Below are 20,284 nucleotides of genomic sequence, written 5' to 3' on the forward strand. Positions count from 1 at the left end.
AACTAGGAGGGGTTATTGTATTGAGGCCTACTTCATGTATTGTGTGCCTTCATCTTAAGGCCTGGTTTTATATTCCACCGGAGACTCCCATCTCGACGACGGGGAAGTATTCAAGCATGTGAATTTATGAAAGTGTCCAATACTGGAGAACTACAGTTACAGGTAAGTAACTTATTTCTTCTGTGTAAATTATCGAAGCCAAAAGGCTTGTATGGAAGGAAAGTGCAGAACCTTGAGTCCATCGGATTGGAAGGATGGAGACTAGGAAGTAGACTATTCCGGGAAACTAGCTTCAGTTTGTAGTGATTGTGTTCTTACTACTGTCCGGTGGGTGTTTTCAACCTTTGAGATACTGGTTTTATAGTGGCTTTTGCTCTAGAGGGAAATTGTGTGATTTTACCATTCTGTTTTAGCTTACACGTTCTTAGGCATTTTTGATAATATATGCAAACTTTCTTGTTTTTCTCTTTTTGTATAGGAGTCTTTGGACTCTTGGTTGGTGCCTGTTAAAGCCCACCTCTTTTGGAGCACGGACCCACCCTTGAGGAAGTGGGTTCTTTATGCTTGGCGGCCATTTTTTTGGGACACAGGAGGAGAGAAGCTAGCGAGCTAGTTGTGCACCGAATGTGCCCATTTGTCTTTAAAAAGTGGACTGATGCGCGGACCCGGCGATGGCACACCAAAGGCAAGCCGGTCCATGCTTAGACGGGGTCAGGGAAGCTACCCTCACACATTTTAGGAGGTGAGATCATTCATTACACAAGAAAAATGCTCTTGAATTGGCACCCGTTCAAAGGAGAAGAGGCCTGTAAGTCAATTAATATTGACCATGCTTCAAACTTTAATTGAATCACCTGCCATTGGTGTCTTGAACTGGACGTGTAGAGTCCTTTAGCCATGATTGTGCTCCTAAGGGAAGTATTAAGGGAACGAGGGATCCTTTAAAAGGAAAATATACATGTGCGTTGCTTTATGCTCGCTCTATGGTTTAATATAGTATGGAGATACATAACCTGATTGAACTTCATGATCTTGACTATCACTGAGTTCTGGAGTGAGGAGGACATGGACCACAACTTAGCGGCAGCCGTACGAAAAGGCTACCTAATAACCAACCTTAATCGCTTCTCACGCAGAGGAGGGGGCCTGGCTGTTATTTTCGAGGACTCTCTATCTTGCACTTTGCAGGCAGTTAAGATTGGGTCTGCAATTATTTGTGAGACAGGGGCAGTTCTCTCTAAGACACAGTTGCCCGTTCTCAAGGTCTTTTGGTGTATCGCCCTCTGGGTTCCCAAACTAAATATAGAGGCTTGAAATGAGATTTTTGAAGCTTTTAGCACCAGCTCGCAATTCACCTTATTAGGTGACATCAGCTTCCACTTAGAGGATAAGGAAGGAAAGAATGATGCTACCTATTTGGATTTTATGAATAGTTTTAACTTTTCTCAAGCAGTGGAAGGCCCCACTCATAGCAGGGCATACCTTAGATAGGGGTTTTGTCAACCACGCATTGGTTAGGGTGGATAAAATGTACCCACTTAGCTGGGCAGATCACTTTCTAGTTACCTTTTCAGTGAGTCTTTCGAGGGTAGAAGGTCCTGTTACCCATAGACCCATTACATATAGAAGGTGGAATAAAGTATTGCACCTAGAGTTTTCAGCAGCCTTGGAGGAATCTCTAGTGGGAAAGTTTAGCTCTCCTAATCTTAACCCAGAAGATCTTAATATTTCAGTGCTGGAGGTGGTTGAAAAAGTAGCCCCCCTGAGGACTTAACAGCACCTTAGAGCCAGGGCATCTGAACCTTATTTAAGGAAGACATCTTAAAAAATAAATACAAAAATAAAAAAAGGTTTTGATTTTAACAGTAAAATAGTGGAGCTGGATTGTGCAGAGGAGTTGAAGAATTACTCTGACAAGAAGGCCACTAATACATTGTCCTCCGTGCCCTTAATGTCTCGGATGTCATGGAGCTTCTGATGGAGCTGTCATCCAGCTCCCCGAGGACCCTTGCCCTCCCAAAATCCTTCAGCTCGCCCCAGACATAATTTCTGCTTTTCTAGCAAAGATCTTCAATCAAATAATCAGGAGTGTTTCCTCAGGGTTGGAAGGAGGCCATTTTTATCCCGCTCATTTCGTTGGTGCTGTCATACTGGTGTTGTTGGATCTGTCAGCAGTATTTGATACTGTATCTTCTATCCGGCTGGAGTTGAGACTACGTCAGGCAGGGATTAGATAGGGCCCTTACCCTATTAAGCTATTTTCTGACAGGTAGAACTCAGTTGGCTGTGGTACTTTTAGATCTGCACCGTTTCGGATTCCTTGTGAAGTACCACAGGGGTCCTCACTCAGTCCCACACTGTTTAACCTGTATGTTGCTCCGCTTGTCACCTTGATCTGCTCAGCGGAGCTCCAAGTACTGTCGTATGCTGATGATACTCCAATGTTAATATCTACTTTGGAGGATCTACCAGTACTAGCCAAGAGGTTTACACAGTATATGTCAAACATTGGGATTTTGGATGAAGTACAGCTGCCTGAAGTTGAATGCAGAGAAAACGGAGGTCCTGGCATCTGGAGGACAAGACCTCGATGTGGTCAGAAAGATGGTGGCCTGAGATGTGAGGCCCCCTTTTCCCTCCACTAGGTTAGGCAAAGAATTTAGGAGAGATATTTGATAATACGCTCTCCTTTGACTGGCAAGTGAATAAGAGTACCATGTCCTGCTTCAACATTAGGATTCTCAAAGAAATTCTTCTGTTCATCCCCCTGGAACTCAGAACGGTGGTGGTCATGGCCTTGATAGCTTGCCTTGAGTAGTGCAACTCATTGTATATTAATATTAATAAATCATCTTTAAGGAAATTGCAGATAATTCAGATCATGGCAGCTGGGCTGGTACTGGACATAACTTAATTTGCCTTTGTCACTGAAGGTCTCTGCATCCTTCACTGGCTTTCGATCATCAAACGCATTGACTTTAACTCTCTGCATTGTACACAAAGCCTTGCAGCAGCAGGGATAATTGGCTCTGAGTTCCTCTTTTCAGTGGTACTGTCCTAATAGTTAAGGTCCTCTGGTTAAAAAAAAAAAAAAAAAAAAGTCTTGTGCCAAGATTTCAAGGGAGTAGGTGGAGCGGCTGCTCTGTATCGGTAGCGGCAGCCAAACTCTGAAAAACATTACTAGATCATACAGCTCGACTGGACAGAAACTGAAGACCTGGCTGTTTTCCTTCCCTTAATTGGCAGTACGGTTTCTTTTTCAGTTCCTTTCCGTAGGCAGCGCTTTGATGCCTTTGGTCATAATGCGCTCTAGAAAATAGCAAATACTAAATGGGATTTATTAAATAGATCATTCTGCCGCCAATAAAGGACAGATTCTGTAGGTGGAAATTGAAGAGCATACAGTAAGTTCATCCTCCCTTTCGAAAGCTGATAAAAATCTAGTAAAGCCACCAGTAAGAAAGCTAGACCATGGAGGGGAGAGTCTTACATTCCATGGTGTCAGCAGTGGCCTCAGACTCAGATAACCAGAGATCTTCTGCAGAATTAGCAAGAGACGCAGTTTAATGATTCTGGAAATGTACGAGAAATCATTTCAACAAAGGGCAACAATAAAAGAAACGTTTAAATGGGATAATTTGGAACACTAGCATCTAAAAATATTAGCCGTTTATTAGTAAGGGGAGACTTTTTAATTTGAGAAACAATATTTCTGGTCCAGCAGTATAGCCATCAATAAAAAAAATTCTAGCATTCGCGCTAAGAATTTTTCAATTCTATTAAGGACACGGAGGCGAGGATTATGCTTCTCTTTCCATGCTTTATTTTAACAGCAGCCAATGAAAATCATGGAAAGTAAAAAAACTACATGACCCAACATTAGTCATATCACATGATCAACCATAGAGGGGGAAGCCTATAAAGTGTTGCATCACACCCAGCCACTCCTCTTTCTTTGTTCAAAATTCGCAACAGAAAAGTCAAAGATTAAACGAAATCCTCCAACGAAAAATCCTGAGAACAGATGAACTGACATCCGACTTGACCGGAAGAAGAACGAAATCGCAGCAATCCGCATTACTTCTCATCATTTCCTAGAAAAAATGAAAAAGTCCAGGCCATAAAAACTGAATAATACAATAAATATTTATATAGCCATTATTCAATAGGGAGGGAAAGCACTGAAGTACAGTCATTAGCATACAAATCAAATAACATGAAACTTTGCAATTATGTATACATATTTTATGCAGTGCGGTGGGATAATCCTCGCCTCCGTGTCCTTAATAGAATTGAAAAATTCTTAGCGCGAATGCTAGAATTTTTTTTATTCTATGTCAGGACTGGAGGCTCAGATTATGCTTGTTCAAAGCTGATTCACCACCACCAATGCTATATCCACAATAGGTATATAATAAAAACATTTTAAAAGTTGAAGGCGAGGACCAATCCGCTGCCTTTAAAATGTCCTCTAAACGAGAACCCAAGCCTAAAGACTTCGATGCCATAGCTCCCCTGGCCGAATGAGCACCAAATTTAGAAACATCAATACCTGCTTCACTCAGCAACCAACGCATCCATCTAGCGAGAGTGGCTGAGGAAACAGGATGATAAGGTTTAACCAAAGAAATGAGTAATTGACCTCCCATATCAGAACAAAACTCTTCCGTACTCACCTCGTAAGCTTTAAGACATTGTACCACACAAAGCTTGGGACTGTCCCCAAAACAGGGGTAAGATACAGACTTCAAATTGCATTTTGTTCTACGCGAAATGGAAAACGATACTCCTTCAGGAGAAAACACTCTCCCAGCCAAATCCAGAGCCCTAACATCAGAAACTCTCTTACAAGATATCAAACACAATAACATGGTGAGTTTAGCTGATAATTGCTTTCTAGACAAAAATCTATTAGCAGGCCAAGATTCTAAAAATCGAAGAACAACATTAACATCCCAAAGGGAAGAATAACGGGGACGAGGGGGATTAGCTAACCTAATACCCCTCATTAGTTTGCATACAATAGGAGACTCCCCGATGGGCTTACCCTCCAACGGCACATGACCAGCTGAAATAGCGGATCTATAATTATTAATAGAATGATAGGCTAACCCAGATGCTGCTAGAGAGGAAAGAAAATTCAATACCAGACAGTTGCCTGCTGAAGAAGGATCTGCACTCCTAGAACTACACCAAGCACTCCATCGCTTTCACGCTGAAGTATATCTTTTGTGAGTACAGGAGGACCAGGCACCCGCAATGAAGTCGGAAGACTCCTTTGAAAGTCCTGGGAGGACCCATCTTTCCCTGAAAGACGCCATGCCATCAGGGATAACTTGCGTGACAGGATCAACGGATGCGACAGACCCCGAGGGTCCTGGAGAAGATTCTCTCGGAATGGAAAAAGGAGCGGATGAGCGCAACTCAGTTCCATGGCTACCGGAAACCACGCTTGCGACCTCCAAAGAGGCGTCACTAGAACTAGGTCCACTTGTTGGCACCTGATCTGGGCCAAGACTCTGGGAATCATCAGGAAAGGAGGAAAGGCATAACCCAGTTCACGAGACCAGTCCTGAAGGAACGCATCTGTCCTCGATGCCTCTGGATCTTGTCTCCAACTGAAAAAACGTTTCATCTGACGATTGAGTCGAGATGCAAACAGATCTATCGAGAAGGGGCCCCACTTCGCAGAAAGCGTTTGGAAAACTCTGGGATGTAACCTCCAATCGCTGAAGTCCCTGAGGTGACGGGAGTTCCAATCGGCCACTAGATTGCTGGTCCCTGGAAGGTATTCCGCCACCACCGAAATCCTGTGTTGAAGGCAAAAATGCCAGAATTCCTTGGCAATCTCCGCCAGGATGCCGGAACGAGTTCCCCCCAACTTGTTGACATATCTCACTGCTGAGATATTGTCCATGCGAAGCAGAATACAACAATTCGTCTTGATGGGGGAAAGACTCTTGATCGCAAAGGAGCCTGCTAGAAGTTCCAGACAATTTATGTGGAGATTCAACTCCGAGTTGGACCATCTGCCTCCCGTGGAAACTGGTCCGCACCGGGCTCCCCAGCCCCATCGACTGGCGTCGGACTCTATCACTACATCTGGGAGAGAGCTGAATATGGCTCTGCCGTTCCAGGCTTCCATATGCTCGAGCCACCAAAGCATCTCTGCCCTGGCTTCCTCTGACAGAGGAATCTGGTCTGCATACCAAAGCCCTTTCTGAAGGTGAGATATCTTCAAACGTTGAAGGGCTCGGTAGTGCAATGGACCCGGGAAGATCGCCTGAATCGAAGAAGAGAGCAGGACCACCATGCGAGCAATCGCTCTCAAGGAAACAGTCTGTTTGGATAATAGACACCTCAATTCTCCCTTGATTGAACGTATCTTCCCTGATGGAAGAATCAGAAGGGACTGCAGCGAGTCTATCTGGAAACCCAGAAAGTCTGTACGATAAGAGGGGACTAGAACCGATTTTTTAGCATTTATTATAAAACCCAGATCTTGTAGAAGAGACACTGCCCATTCGAGATGATTTGACAAGAGGTCTCGATCCTGGGCCATGATAAGAATGTCGTCCAGGTATACAATTAACCTGACCCCTTGAGAACGAAGGAATTCCACTACTGGACGCATAACCTTTGTGAAACACCAAGGGGCGGAGGAGAGCCCAAAAGGGAGAACCTTGTACTCGTAATAGTCTGTCTCCCAACAGAACTGAAGAAACCTCCGATGGGGAGGAAAAATCGGAATTGTCAAGTAAGCGTCCTTTAGATCCGGTCGAACTAACCAGTCTCCTTCTTGGAGAAAATCTCTCAGTAAATGGATACCCTCCATTTTGAAATGGCGGTATAGTAAGAAACCGTTGAAGTCTTTTAAGTTGAGAACTAGGCGCGAGCCGCCCCCTTTCTTGTCTACCAGAAATACCGGACTGACAAAACCTGACGGATGATGGGGAACTCTGATAATGGCACCTTTTTTGAGAAGAGACAAAATTTCCGCGGAAATAAGACTGTGTTCTTGAAGGGAAAAAAGTCCCTGCCTGGGAAGGCATATCTGATAAGGGGATTCGTAAAATTCCAGCTTGAACCCCTGCATGGTCTCTAGGACCCAAGCATCCGATGAAATCAGACGCCAATTCCCCCAAAATTTTTGAGTTCTGCCCCCCAAAATCACATTTGAATTCAAGACCAAGCTCATCTGTGGCTCCCGACTCCTGCGAGAAAGATTGTTGACCTTTGGCTCTCCCTCTGCGGAATCTGCCTCGGCCGTACCTAGGCCTTGATGGGTAGAAGGTAGCTGTGGAGGGATCGTATCCCTGATAACCTCCTCTTCCTTGTTGGAAGGAACCACGATGGGGGCCTTGCTGATTGAAACAGCCGAAAGCACGCCCTCTGTAGCGTCCGGCCCCTCGAAAAAGTGGACGTAGCACTCTCCGGATGGATCCTTGTGCTTTGTCAAGACTGGCGTAGGTGGATACAAATTTAGATAGTTCCTTCATAAAAGGCGAACCAAAAAGTAAACCCTGTGCCACGGGTCCTGATTCTGAAACAGCAAGATCTGCTAGTTTGGGATCCAATTTCATCAAAACCGACCTGCGTTGCTCAGACGAAATGGCGCAATTAGCATTGCCCAACAAGCATAGAGCTCTCTGAGCCCAGCCTACCAAAATATCAGGGTTAATAGGATCACCCGATTCCTTGGCCTGAAAGGCTAATTCGAGGATCTTGGTTAGTGGACCAGAAACGTCTGAGTTTATCTTGGCAGCCACGCCATGCGCGATCAATACCCTTCTTGGGGCCTTTAGCAGATTTTTTGAGAAAAGTTACTAGGGTAGGATCTAACTCTGGAGTCTCTAACTTTGGATGGGAAATCTGGTCTGGGACACTCTGATCTTAATCTCGAGCGAATATCTTTATCAAAGCCATGCCTGATATGAGCCTCGACATAATCCGCCACCTCAGGGGGCGGTAGCCAAAGGGAGGATCTGGGGTGAACAATGTCCTCTGGTTCGAAAGTTAACACCTTAGGGGTGGGAACCTCCTGGTGATGAACTTTCTTCTTGCGTTTACGAGGAGGCGCGTCCTCCTGTTCTGAGGAGGCTCCGAGGAAGATGATGAGGGTGGAACCTCCTTACCCTTTTTATGCGAACCTGCATTGTAATCATGTTCTCTAGCCATATTCCTTATAAGGGATTGGAAATCCCGCAGCATGTGTGTTGGAAAGTTGCTTTTCGGGTTGCGGGATTGCCGCAAAGGAGGGGTCCTCCAAGGTAGAAGCGCCCCCTGGCGCTGCCCAAACCTGTTGTTCTACTAGGCCCAAAAGGTGATGTTTGATGGGCTGAATGGCCTGAACTAAGGTCTGATTAACTGAGTGACGCACACCTGCGTCAAGCGCATAAACTAAGTCCTGGTCAAACAAGCCAGCAGTATCATCCATGTAGTACAGTTCCTCGGCTGGGACATCATAGCCAGCCATACTGAGTTGCAGCAGAGAAAAGCTCCAGAGGAGCAGTATAAAATAAAATAGTAACAACAGGAAAATAAATCAGGACAGGAATCACAAAAGAGTCTTTAAGATGTGGAGGGAGCTGTCCTGAAAGGGTTAAAACCCTTAAGCCAGGCTCAGCCTGAATCAAAATTGTTCCAACCCCAGTGTCCCAGCACTGGGGCGTAATGGGAGCTGAGCCGGTGTAGGAATTTCTCAGAGGGTCTTAAAAGCGATGCAAAATGCTTAGGGGGAGAGAGGTAACACCTCTAAATGAGTTCCACAACAATGGAAATGCTATCTGCGCGGGACCGCCGATTTTGCTCGAGGCAGTGCCTCTTAATTGCCCTCTAGGTGAAAAAAGGGGAAAACTGGGCCGCGCTCCGATCGAGCGTTTCAGTCCAACCCTGGGGGAAAGATGAATAATAAAGCAAAGCGCTCCGTGCGAGCGTGGGAAGCAGGCAAATAAACGCTCCGACCGAGCGTGAGAGAAAGCGTTGAAAATACGGGCCCAACCGAAGCGCTCCGCTCGCAGCAGAGACGGAGGATCGGCAATGAAGAACGAAGTCGGCTTCACACGCGCGTCTAATACACACGCGGTGGAGCCAAACCAGCGAGATAACGCGGGTCATGAAACGCGCTCACGCTGAGCGCTGATCGTAAAACTGAAGAAAAAAGGGGAAAGGGAAGAAAAACCTCACCGGCTTGCCAATGGACTGCGCTGAAAGCACGAGACCACGCTCCCTGCTCCCACTCCACTAGACCTGTAAGCGTTCCAAGGGACGCTTAATGAGGGAGGGGAAAAGCCCGCTCCGACGTTATTTAAAATCTCAATACAGTTAAGCAAATAAATAAATCACACTTATCTGGCGGCGAAGCAGCAAAGAAAGAGAAGTGGCTGGGTGTGATGCAACACTTTATAGGCTTCCTCCTCTATGGTTGATCATGTGATATGACTAATGTTGGGTCATGTAGTTTTTTACTTTCCATGATTTTCATTGGCTGCTGTTAAAATAAAGCATGGAAAGAGAAGCATAATCTGAGCCTCCGGTCCTGACATAGAATCAATTGCCCCGTGCGCGAGATACCGGGGAACTTTTAGAAAACAATATATTTGTAAAAACTTTCACATGTGCAAGACTTTTCAGTTGAAATGTGCGCTTAAGTTGAGAAAAGAATGTCTTTGTAGCATATTAACAGGTTAAAAATGGCCAAATGTATTTGTGGACATTTTTTAGTCGGTCCTCCTCTCAATGGCAAACTTGTTAGAATTATCTGTTCTCGACATCGTGGCCCACGATGTTGAATGGGAACAGCGCCTCTTTCTGTGCTGATGTCTAAATGTACACCTTGGGGTGGCCTTAGACAGTGAAGAGGGGACTGTGGTCAAAAGGAGCACTATATTTAGAAAAACTGGCAGGAAACCTGTTTCACTCACCTTTTCTCTTATTTTTTTAAAGGATAAAAAGGAAATGAAAAGCGATGCAGCAGCTAGGCTGCTGTAGACAGTAAAGTAACAAGTGGCACAGGGCCTTAAATGGCCTCCCCTTCCCTCCTGTCTCATGTCCCAGAGGTGACAGGTCAATTTTTTTTCCCCGCACCTGCTAACAAGATCCTGGTCATTCAGTTCGACCTTTTTGGCTATTTTCCCCTTGGAAATAGTTCCAAACTTTTTTCTTACTTCACTCGACGTCCATATGGGCTAGGTGTGTGATTAGGCATATTTTCCTGACAGGATTATTTTATTTTCCTGACAGAATGCTTTCACCTTTCTTGTGACAAGCGCTGCACATTGCAGTGTTTCTGCATACGGTGCCTCCCGAAACATTTTCGCCCCGAGCAGAGCTCTTCCGGACAGAGAGAAAATGGAACTGCACAGCCTGTAGGAGAGGCTGGAGGCTGCTTCAGAAAGGGCTGAGAAGCTAACTTTGCGCTTCGCTTTCTTTCCTTATCTTTTTTGACAAAAAAACTTTGTGAACGATGTTGCTAGTTCATTGTTGCGAAAGTGATGACTTATTTTTTACTGAAAAGCTATGCACATGTGTATACATTTATAAACTTCCCTGCGATCCTGTGGGTCAATGAGATAATATAGTGTTTACAACTTTGTTGTGGATTCCCTTGTAAGAAAACTAGGATTACATGTATGTAACGTGTCCTTAAGTTGACTGAGGTACAGGGTTGAAAAGCAGAGAAGGCACGAGCCAGCGGCGGCTCCTCTGCTAAGGCGGAGGAGCGTCACCCCACTGCTTTATGCAGTGGACGAAAACGAAAGATAAAAGGATAATACCGTAACGTTATTATCATTTTATTTTTCTTCGGGAGCCAGGTTAAGTTGGGGCTGGAGGCAGATTGGTGAGTGCACATAAGGGCTCTTGACGTCATGCGCACTTTGCATTTCTCCACCCTGCTGTAATAAACAGCCAGGATGAGAAAGTGCACAGGGCCCTACTTCCTGTCTGAATGCTGAATCAAGGCGCTCAGACCAATCACAGTGCTGCTGTCTTTTTTTCTTTCTTTTTTTTTTTATAATGCCCGCCCGCCCGCCACCCCCGTTGACAAGTGACCACCACTGGAAAGAGCAGGTATAGAAGATGAACATAAGCATGCCCTTGAATAAGGGGCAGAAGCAGGGATTTAATCTATATGTGAAAGGTATGAATAGCAGAACTCATTTCGTTGTTCCATCGTCTGTGGCTTGTAAAAGGTTATAATTGTGCAACCAATTAGGAGTAAGCCATGGTTCTGGAGCTCTGACAGAATTTTTGGAAGGCAGAGAGAGGAGGGAGCTTTAAGAGCCAAAGCATCAACAAAACAATGCTATAAAAGAATGGCTAATTCAGTCTGCATGTTCGCATAGATATTGTTTTTTTCCACTTCCATATATTGATCATATCTTTAATTATATTCAAACGTAATGCATTCTGGCATTAGTTTCAAGAGACCTACATTAACTTAAACCTAACAGGGGTTTGAGTTAGTAATCTAGCCATATTTTAGGGGTAGTTTAGGGAAATGAGGAAAGTTTGTCATCCTTTAGTGTTTGCTTTTTTGACCATGCAGGTTTGTGGTTTTACAGAATATTGAAAGAATTTGGCAATGTTTTTAGAGAACAGACGTTACACATTAATGCATGTTCTTGTTTTCTAGTCCTGCAGGATGGGATAATGAAAAGAAAATTCGAATTTTACATGAAAACTTCCAGGCATTAAAAGTAGAAGACAGTTTTGAAGACGTTGTAATAAAACCACCAATAAGAAAGGTAAAGCAATTTAATTGAAATACATCTGCCCTGTTGCAAAGCAGCTAACGATACATTTCACAATCCATTCATTTACCCTGAAGCTGTGCTGGAACACCAGGATGCCATTTTAAGGCTGTCATGAATGTAAGTGCAAAACATGCATCGTGTTGCACTTGAGAACTAATTTATCTACCTCGTGTTTCTTTTTTTTTTTTATATAACCTTTATTTGCATTTTATTCAATTTAACTCGAGCATGGCACAATGAATGTATACTTAAGTGATTATGCCAATATCTGAGGTGTGCTGGCACAAAAGTTCATTGTACTTGCACACATCTCTCTGGGAATTGGCCGTTAATGTCATCTGTCACATCCTCACCATAGCAATCTTGCCAGTTGACCCTTATCCTTTCATGTTTCTGTGGTCACCTCGATCCTCGTAGTCCTGCTGCTCCAGGATTCATTATTGCTCCCTGCCTGCTTTCCACTTAACTCAGACCCGGAGAGCTTCATTACTATGCCCCTTTAGCAATTACTACTGAGTCCAATAAATCGCTTGTATCTCTTTGCTTGCAGTTCATCTACAATGTTCTGTAATCCACGTTGTGTGTAAGGAACGTCTGCCACCTCATGCCAATTTATACAGTATTCTACAGCCACATACTGAGTGTAAGAGGTTACCGTGATCATCATTACACTGCAGGCATGTGGGTAATGTCTCACATACCATTTGCCATAGTAGTACTCTAGCGTGGAATATATGGTGTAGAAAATTAAAATATGTTTGATGGCAGGTGTAGCTGCAGATACACATGCTGTGCACTGTTCCTGCCATCTAGTGTTGGGCTCAGAGAGTTACAAGTTGTTTTTCTTCGAAGAAGTTTTTTCGAGTCGCGGGACCGATTGACTCCTCCCTTTCGGCTCCATTGCGCATGGGCATCGACTCCATCTTAGATTGTTTTCTTTCTGCCATCGGGTTCAGACGTGTTCCTCTTCGCTCCGGGTATTTGTAGGAAAGTACCATCTTGCCTGGCATGTTACCCCCATATTTCACTGTATATATGTTGTTTTAGTCTGTGTCACTGGGACCCTGCAAGGCAGGGCCACAGTGCTCATAAGTATGTGTCCTGTATGTGTTCCCTGTGTGATGCCTAACTGTCTCACTGAGGCTCTGCTAACCAGAACCCCAGTGGTTATGCTCTCTCTGCTTTCCAAATTTGTCACTAACAGGCTAGTGACTAAATTTACCAATTCACATTGGCATACTGGTACACCCATATAATTCCCTTGAATGTGGTACCGAGGTACCCAGGGTATTGGGGTTCCAGGAGATCCCTATGGGCTGCAGCATTTCTTTTGCCACCCATAGGGAGCTCTGACAATTCTTACACAGGCCTGCCAGTGCAGCCTGCGTGAAATAACGTCCACGTTATTTCACAGCCATTTACCACTGCACTTAAGTAACTTATAAGTCACCTATCGCCTCATCCTGCTGGCTTCCTCAACTGTTTCCAGATGGTGCATGCTCTGGGGGTAGCCTGCCTCCTCCCTGCACCAGGAGCTCTGAAGAAATCTCCAGTGGGTCGACGGACTCTTCCTCCTGCTAACGCAGGCACCAAAAGACTGCATCACTGGTCCTCTGGGTCCCCTCTCATCCTGACGAGCGTGGTCCCTGGAACTCAGCAACTCTGTCCAAGTGACTCCCACAGTCCAGTGACTCTTCAGTCCAAGTTTGGTGGAGGTAAGTCCTTGCCTCCCCACGCTAGACTGCATTGCTGGGTACCGAATGATTTGCAGCTGCTCTGGCTCCTGTGCACTCTTCCAGGATTTCATGCACAGCCAAGCCTGGGTCCCCGGCACTCCTTGCTGCAGTGCACAACCTTCTGAGTTGTCCTCCAGCGTCGTGGGACTCCCTTTTGTGACTTCGCGTGGACTCCGCTTCACTTTCCTTCCAAGTGCCTGTTCAGGTAATTTTGCGGGTGCTGCCTGCTTTTGTGAGGGTTCCTTGAGTTGCTGGGTACCCCCTCTGTCTCCTCCTCCAAGTGGCGACATCCTGGTCCCTCCTGGGCCACAGCAGTACCCAAAAAACACTACTGCAACCCTTGCAGCTAGCAAGGCTTGTTTGCAGTCTTTCTGCGTGGGAACACCTCTGCAAGCTTCATCGCGACGTGGGACATCCATCTTCCAAAGGAGAAGTCCCTAGCTCTCTTCTTTCTTGCAGAACTCCAAGCTTCTTCCATCTGGTGGCAGCTTCCTTGCACCCTCAGCTGGCATTTCCTGGGCTCCTGCCCACTCTCGACACTGTCGCGACTATTGGACTTGGTCCCCTTGTCTTACAGGTACTCAGGTCCAGAAATCCACTGTTGTTGCATTGCTGGTGTTTGTTCTTCCTGCAGAATCTCCCTTTCACGACTTCTGTGCTCTCTGGGTGTAGTAGGTACACTTTACACCTACCTTTCAGGGTCTTTGGGTGGGCTATTTTTCTAACCCTCACTGTTTACTTACAGTCCCAGCGACCCTCTACAAGGTCACATAGGTTTGGGGTCCGTTCGTGGCTCGCATTCCACTTTTGGAGTATATGGTTTGTGTTGCCCCTATACCTATGTGCTCCTATTGCAATCTATTGTAATTCTACACTGTTTGCATTACTTTTCTTGCTATTACTTACCTAATTTTGGTTTGTGTACATATATCTTGTGTATATAACTTATCTTCATACTGAGGGTACTCACTGAGATACTTTTGGCATACTGTCATAAAAATAAAGTACCTTTATTTTTAGTACTTCTGTGTATTGTGTTTTCATATGCTATTGTGCATATGACACCAGTGGTATAGTAGGAGCTTTACATATCTCCTAGTTCAGCCTAAGCTGCTTTGCCATAGCTACCTTCCATCAGCCTAAGCTGCTAGAAACACCTCTTCTACACTAAGGGATAACTGGACCTGGCACAAGGTGTAAGTACCTCTGGTACCCACTACAAGCCAGGCCAGCCTCCTACAGTATTCGATTCGGAAAAAGACTAAATTCACCGAAAATCGTCTGTATTGTTTTCGATCGTGAAACATCTTCGACACCAGCGAAACACAGCTTCGGTTGCCCTTCGGGGCTTCCTCGCCCAGCCAGGGCCTGGTCACCCGACCGCAGAAAACGTCAAAGCCTAATGGACCGGACCCCGTTCCGTTTCTGCCCACAGTGCCACGCCAAGTATCCCTACACAGACCAACACCGGGTCTGTAATCTTTGTTTGTCACCGGACTACCGAGAGGATACTTGTGAGGCCTGCAGGTCCTTTTGATCGAAGAAGACCTTGAGGGATCGAAGGGCGAGGCAGCTGCAATTGGCGTAGGAGAGTTCTGAGCACCTCGACGTCGAGGAAGAGGAGATGGCTATCTCCATCCAAGGTTCCGATTCGGACGACTCCGACGCAGACCGACCACCCACAGCAGGCCAGCACGTGAGTACGCCTGCCCCGACCCAAGTCCAGAGTCAGTCCAAAACGAAAATAAAGACCTCGGGGACGCCACTGCCGGGAAGGCCTTTGCTCGAACCATAAGAAATCAAGCAGTGACCAAGCAACACCTTCGGCACCGAAAAAGGCCAAATCCGCACCGAAGTCTTCGGACTCGAGCAGGGAACCAGTGACCAAGAAAACTCGATATCGACTCGAGTCGTCAAAGCCTCGAAAGAGTCTTTCGGAGCCGAGGCCTAATGTCAGCATGGGCATTTCGGTGCCGAAAAAAACGGCTTCGGAGCCAAAAAAAGCCTTGTACACCGAGGAACATGGACTCTCAAAACAATTGAAAGAAACAGATTTGAGTAGGACCATCACCAAATTGGAGGAGTTTGATGAAACACAGGCAAGGATACAGATCCATAAGGATATTGGGAAGATCCAAACGGCACCTCCTCTCAAATTCAAAAGGAAACTGGCTTTCCAAGCACGTTAAGACACTGAACAGCCAAAGGCAAAAGTGCCCAGAGAAAAATCTCCATCACGCCAGTTTTCCCCAGAACATCCTCCTCCGCATTCTCCTCAAAGAACAATTTCACCTCTTGCCACACCCACTGCACAGTCACCCACACACACACTGGGCAGTCGCAACAAGATACAGACCCATGGGACCTCTATGATGACCCTGTGTCAGACAATAGCCTGGAGTGCTATCCTTCTAAACCCTCTCCACCCGAAGATAGCACCTCAGACACTCAAGTCTTGGCTAGGGCTGCTGCATTTTACAATGTGAGCATGCACACAGCCATTGGAGGACGACTTTCTCTTTAATACCTTGTCCTCGACGCATGCTTCCTACCAAAGTCTGCCTATGCTCCCAGGCATGCTTAAACATGGCCAACAAATTTTTCAGGAGCCTGTAAAAGGAAGAGCTATTACACCACGAGTGGAAAAGAAATACAAGCCACCACCGTCAGACCCAGTGTTTATCACACAGCAGCTGCCCCCAGACTCAGTAGTGGTTGAAGCTGCGAGAAAGAGAGCCAACTCGCAGTCATCTGGAGATGCACCACCTCCAGATAAGGATAGGAAAGAGGGTATCATCACAAGCTGCCAATCAGTGGCGCATAGCAAACTCTCAAGCCCTCCTTGCACGATATGACTGAGCTCTTTGGGACAAGATGAGCGATATTACCCAATATCTTACCAGAAAAGAGCTCAGCAAGTGGTAGAGGAGAGACAAGCAATATCGAACAGTCAAATACATTCTACATTAGATTCCACTGACACTGCCGCAAGAACAGTGAACACTGCAGTGACAATTAGACGCCATGCTTGGCTGAGATCCTCAGGTTTCAAACCGGAGATTCAACAGGCAGTCCTCAACATGCCATTCAATCAGCAACCGTTATTTGGCACACAAGTGGACACAGCCATCGAAAAAATGAAAAAGGACACTGATACGGCCAAAGCAATGGGAGCACTCTACTCGTCCCAATACAGAGGGACATTTAGAAAACCGCAGTATAGGGGAGGTTTTAGACCACAGTAATCAGAAACATCCACCTCTCAAACAAAACCCTCCTACCAATCACAATATCAGAGAGGGGGGTTTTGCGGGTCCTTTAGGGACAATTCCCAAGGTTCAGGGGAAAATTCCAAACCACAAAGCAGGCCACTAATACCAAGCAGTGACTTGCCCATCACCCTCCCCCAACACGCATCCCCTGTGGGAGGAAGACCGGGAATTTTCCACAATCATTGGTCAAACATAACAACGGACACATGGGTTCTATCAATTATCCAACATGGTTACTGCATAGAATTCAAACATTTTCCTCCAGATATTCCCCCAAGAGCACACTGTTGTCGCAACATCTAACAATGTTACAAACCGAGGTGCAGGCACTATTAACAAAACAAGCCATAGAACTAGTACCTCATCAACAAAAAGGAACAGGGGTTTATTCCCTATATTTTCTTATTCCCTATATTTTCTTATTCCCAAAAAGAACAAAACACTAAGACCAATTTTAGATCTCAGGACTCTCAACCTATTTATCAGATCAGAACATTTTCACATGGTGACACTACAAGATGTAGTCCCATTGCTAAAATAGGGAATACGTGTCAACACTGGATTTAAAAGATGCTTATTTTCATATACCCATCCGTCCATCTCACAGAAAAAACCTCAGATTTATTATACAAGGAAAACATTACCAATTCAAGGTATTACCCTTTGGGATAACAGCCCCCAGAGTATTTACAAAATGCCTTGCAGTAGTAGTGCATACATAAGGAGACAACACATGTAAGTATTCCCATATCTCGACGATTGGCTAATAAAGACCAATGCTCAACAGCAGTGTCAAAATCACACACGTTACGTAATAGATACCCTACACACACTAGGTTTTTTCTATAAATTACCAAAAATAACACTTGCAACCATCCCAAATTCAACAATACTTGGGAGCAACACTCACAAAGCAATTGCAAGTCCAAGCCCACAAAGGGTACAATTATTCGACACCTTGATACCAAAATATACAACCAAATCAGCACTACACAGTCAGATTTGTGATGAAACTCCTAGGCATGATGGCATCCTGCATCGCAGTTGTCCCAAACGCAAGGTTACACATGCAGCCCTTACAGCAGTGCCTTGCAAAAACAATGGACGCAGGCACAGGGTCAACTCCAAGATCTAGTGTTTTTCAACCTCTTCTAGCTCACACACACATTCTTGTCAAAACAGACAATATGACAACAATGTACTACTTAAACCAGGGGGAAACACACTCATCACAACTATGCCTCCTAGCACAAAAAATGTGGCATTGGGCAATTCACAACAATATTTGCCTAATAGCGCAATATATCCCAGGCATTCACAATCAATTAGCGGACAATCTCAGTTGAGATCACCAGCAAACTCACAAGTGGGAAATACATCCCCAGATACTACAAAAATACTTTCGCTAGTGGGGGATACCAGACATAGATCTGTTCGTCAGAAAACAAAACGCAAAATGCCAAAACTTCGCGTCCAGGTACCCACACCCTCTGTCCAAGGGCAATGCTCTATGGATCAATTGGTCAGGGATATTTGCTTACGATTTTCCCCCTCTCCCACTCATTCCTTTTCTAGTCAACAAACTGAGACAAAACAAACTCAAACTAATACTTATAGCACCAACGTGGGCACGCCAACCATGGTACACCGCACTGTTGGACCTCTCAGTAGTACCTCACATCAAACTTCCAAACAGACCAGACCTGTTAACGCAACACAAACAACAGATCAGGCACCCCAATCCAGCAATGCTCAATCTAGCAATCTGGCTCCTGAAGTCTTAGAGTTTGGCTATCTAAATCTTCCAAAAGAGTGCATGGAAGGCATTAAACAGGCAAGAAAACCTACCACCAGGCATTGCTATGCTAACAAATGGAAAAGATTTGTTTTCTACTGCCAAGCGAAACACATCACACCGTTAGATGCATCCATACAAGACATCGCAGGCTATTTGCTACACCTACAAAAAGCAAATCTTGCTTTTTCTTCCATCAAAATACACCTCACTGCAATCTCGGCTTACTTGCAAATTAAATACACAAAATCACTTTTTAGAATACCACTCATTAAAGCCTTCATGGAAGGAGTAAAGAGGATCATACCTCCAAGAACCCCACCAGTGCCCTCGTGGAATCTTAATATTGTACTTATACGACTCATGGGTCCACCTTTTGAACCCATGCATTCTTGTCCAATCCAATTCTTAATTTGGAAAGTGGCATTTCTAGTACCTATCACTTCACTACGAAGAGTTCGTGAAATTCAAGCTTTCACTATTGAGGAACCCTTTATGCAAGTGCACAAACATAAAATAGTTCTCCGCAACAAATACAAAATTTCTACCAAAAGTCATTTCACCGTTTAATTTAAACCAAACAGTGGAACTCCCAGTCTTCTTCCCACAGCCAGACTCGGTAGCAGAAAGAGCACTGCATACATTAGACATAAAGAGAGCACTAATGTACTATATAGTCAGAACAGAACCATTTCGTAAAACTAAATAATTGTTAGTCGCATTCCAGGAACCCCATGCTGGTAACCCTATAACCAAACAGGGCATAGCCAGATGGATAGTTAAATGCATACAAACTTGTTACCTAAAAGCTAAATGAGAGCTACTCATTACACCAAAGGAACACTCCACTAGAAAGAAAGGAGCAACAATGGCCTTTCTAGGTAACATACCAATGAGAGAAATTTGTAAGACAGCCACTTGGTCCACACCTCATACTTTGACCAAACACTACTGTGTGGATGTGTTAGCAACACAACACGCCACAGTAGGACAGGCTGTATTAAGAACATTATTTCAAACAACTTCAACTCCTACAGGCTGACCACCGCTTTTGGGAGGATTACTGCTTTGTAGTCTATGCACAGCATGTGTATCTGCAGCTACACATGCGATCGAACGGAAAACAGTGTACATCTGTTCGTGGCATGTTATGCTGCAGATTCACATGCGTCCTCCCTCCTCCCCTGGAGCCTGTGGCCGTTTAAGTTGCAATCAGAAATTGTATATATGTAAATAAACAATACTTTAGCGCAAACTATGTACATACATATCTATTCCATTGCATGGACATCTTTACTATCCTCATTCTACCACTCCTACCTCACCCTCTGCGGGAAAACAATCTAAGATGGAGTGGATGCCCATGCGCAATGGAGCCGAAAGGGAGGAGTCACTCAGTCCCGTGACTCAAAAAAACTTCTTCGAAGAAAAACAACTTGTAACACTCCGAGCCCAACACTAGATGGCAGGAACAGTGCACAGCATGTGAATCTGCAGCGGAACATGCCACGAACAGATGTACACTGGGTAAGTGACATTTTCCATAAATGTGTGTTTGTGTGTGTGTATATAATTATAGAGACTTCTAGCTGCAGATTCCTTACCTTTGAATTCCCTGGCGTTGGCTTCAAATCTGGAATCTTTTTGCTGATCATTCCCTGCGGGTGGTGTCGTCCAGCTCTGCGTGGCTTAGTCAGCATTGTTGGAGCAGTCTGTGACGTCTCG

The 20,284-nt window shown here is 45.0% G+C and overlaps 1 protein-coding gene across 2 annotated transcripts in view; it reads left to right on the forward strand.

Annotated features, from left to right (window-relative positions):
* Positions 1 to 20,284, forward strand: part of DYNC1LI1 (dynein cytoplasmic 1 light intermediate chain 1) — a 417,576-nt gene that overhangs the window by 237,934 nt on the left and 159,358 nt on the right. For both annotated transcript variants that reach the window (XM_069211991.1, XM_069211990.1), the window contains exon 8: positions 11,636 to 11,747. In XM_069211991.1, the coding sequence (XP_069068092.1) occupies positions 11,636 to 11,747 (112 nt within the window). The remainder of the gene's footprint in view (positions 1 to 11,635; positions 11,748 to 20,284) is intronic.

Source organism: Pleurodeles waltl, chromosome 10, assembly GCF_031143425.1.
Source record: "Pleurodeles waltl isolate 20211129_DDA chromosome 10, aPleWal1.hap1.20221129, whole genome shotgun sequence".
Lineage (NCBI taxonomy): Eukaryota > Metazoa > Chordata > Amphibia > Caudata > Salamandridae > Pleurodeles > Pleurodeles waltl.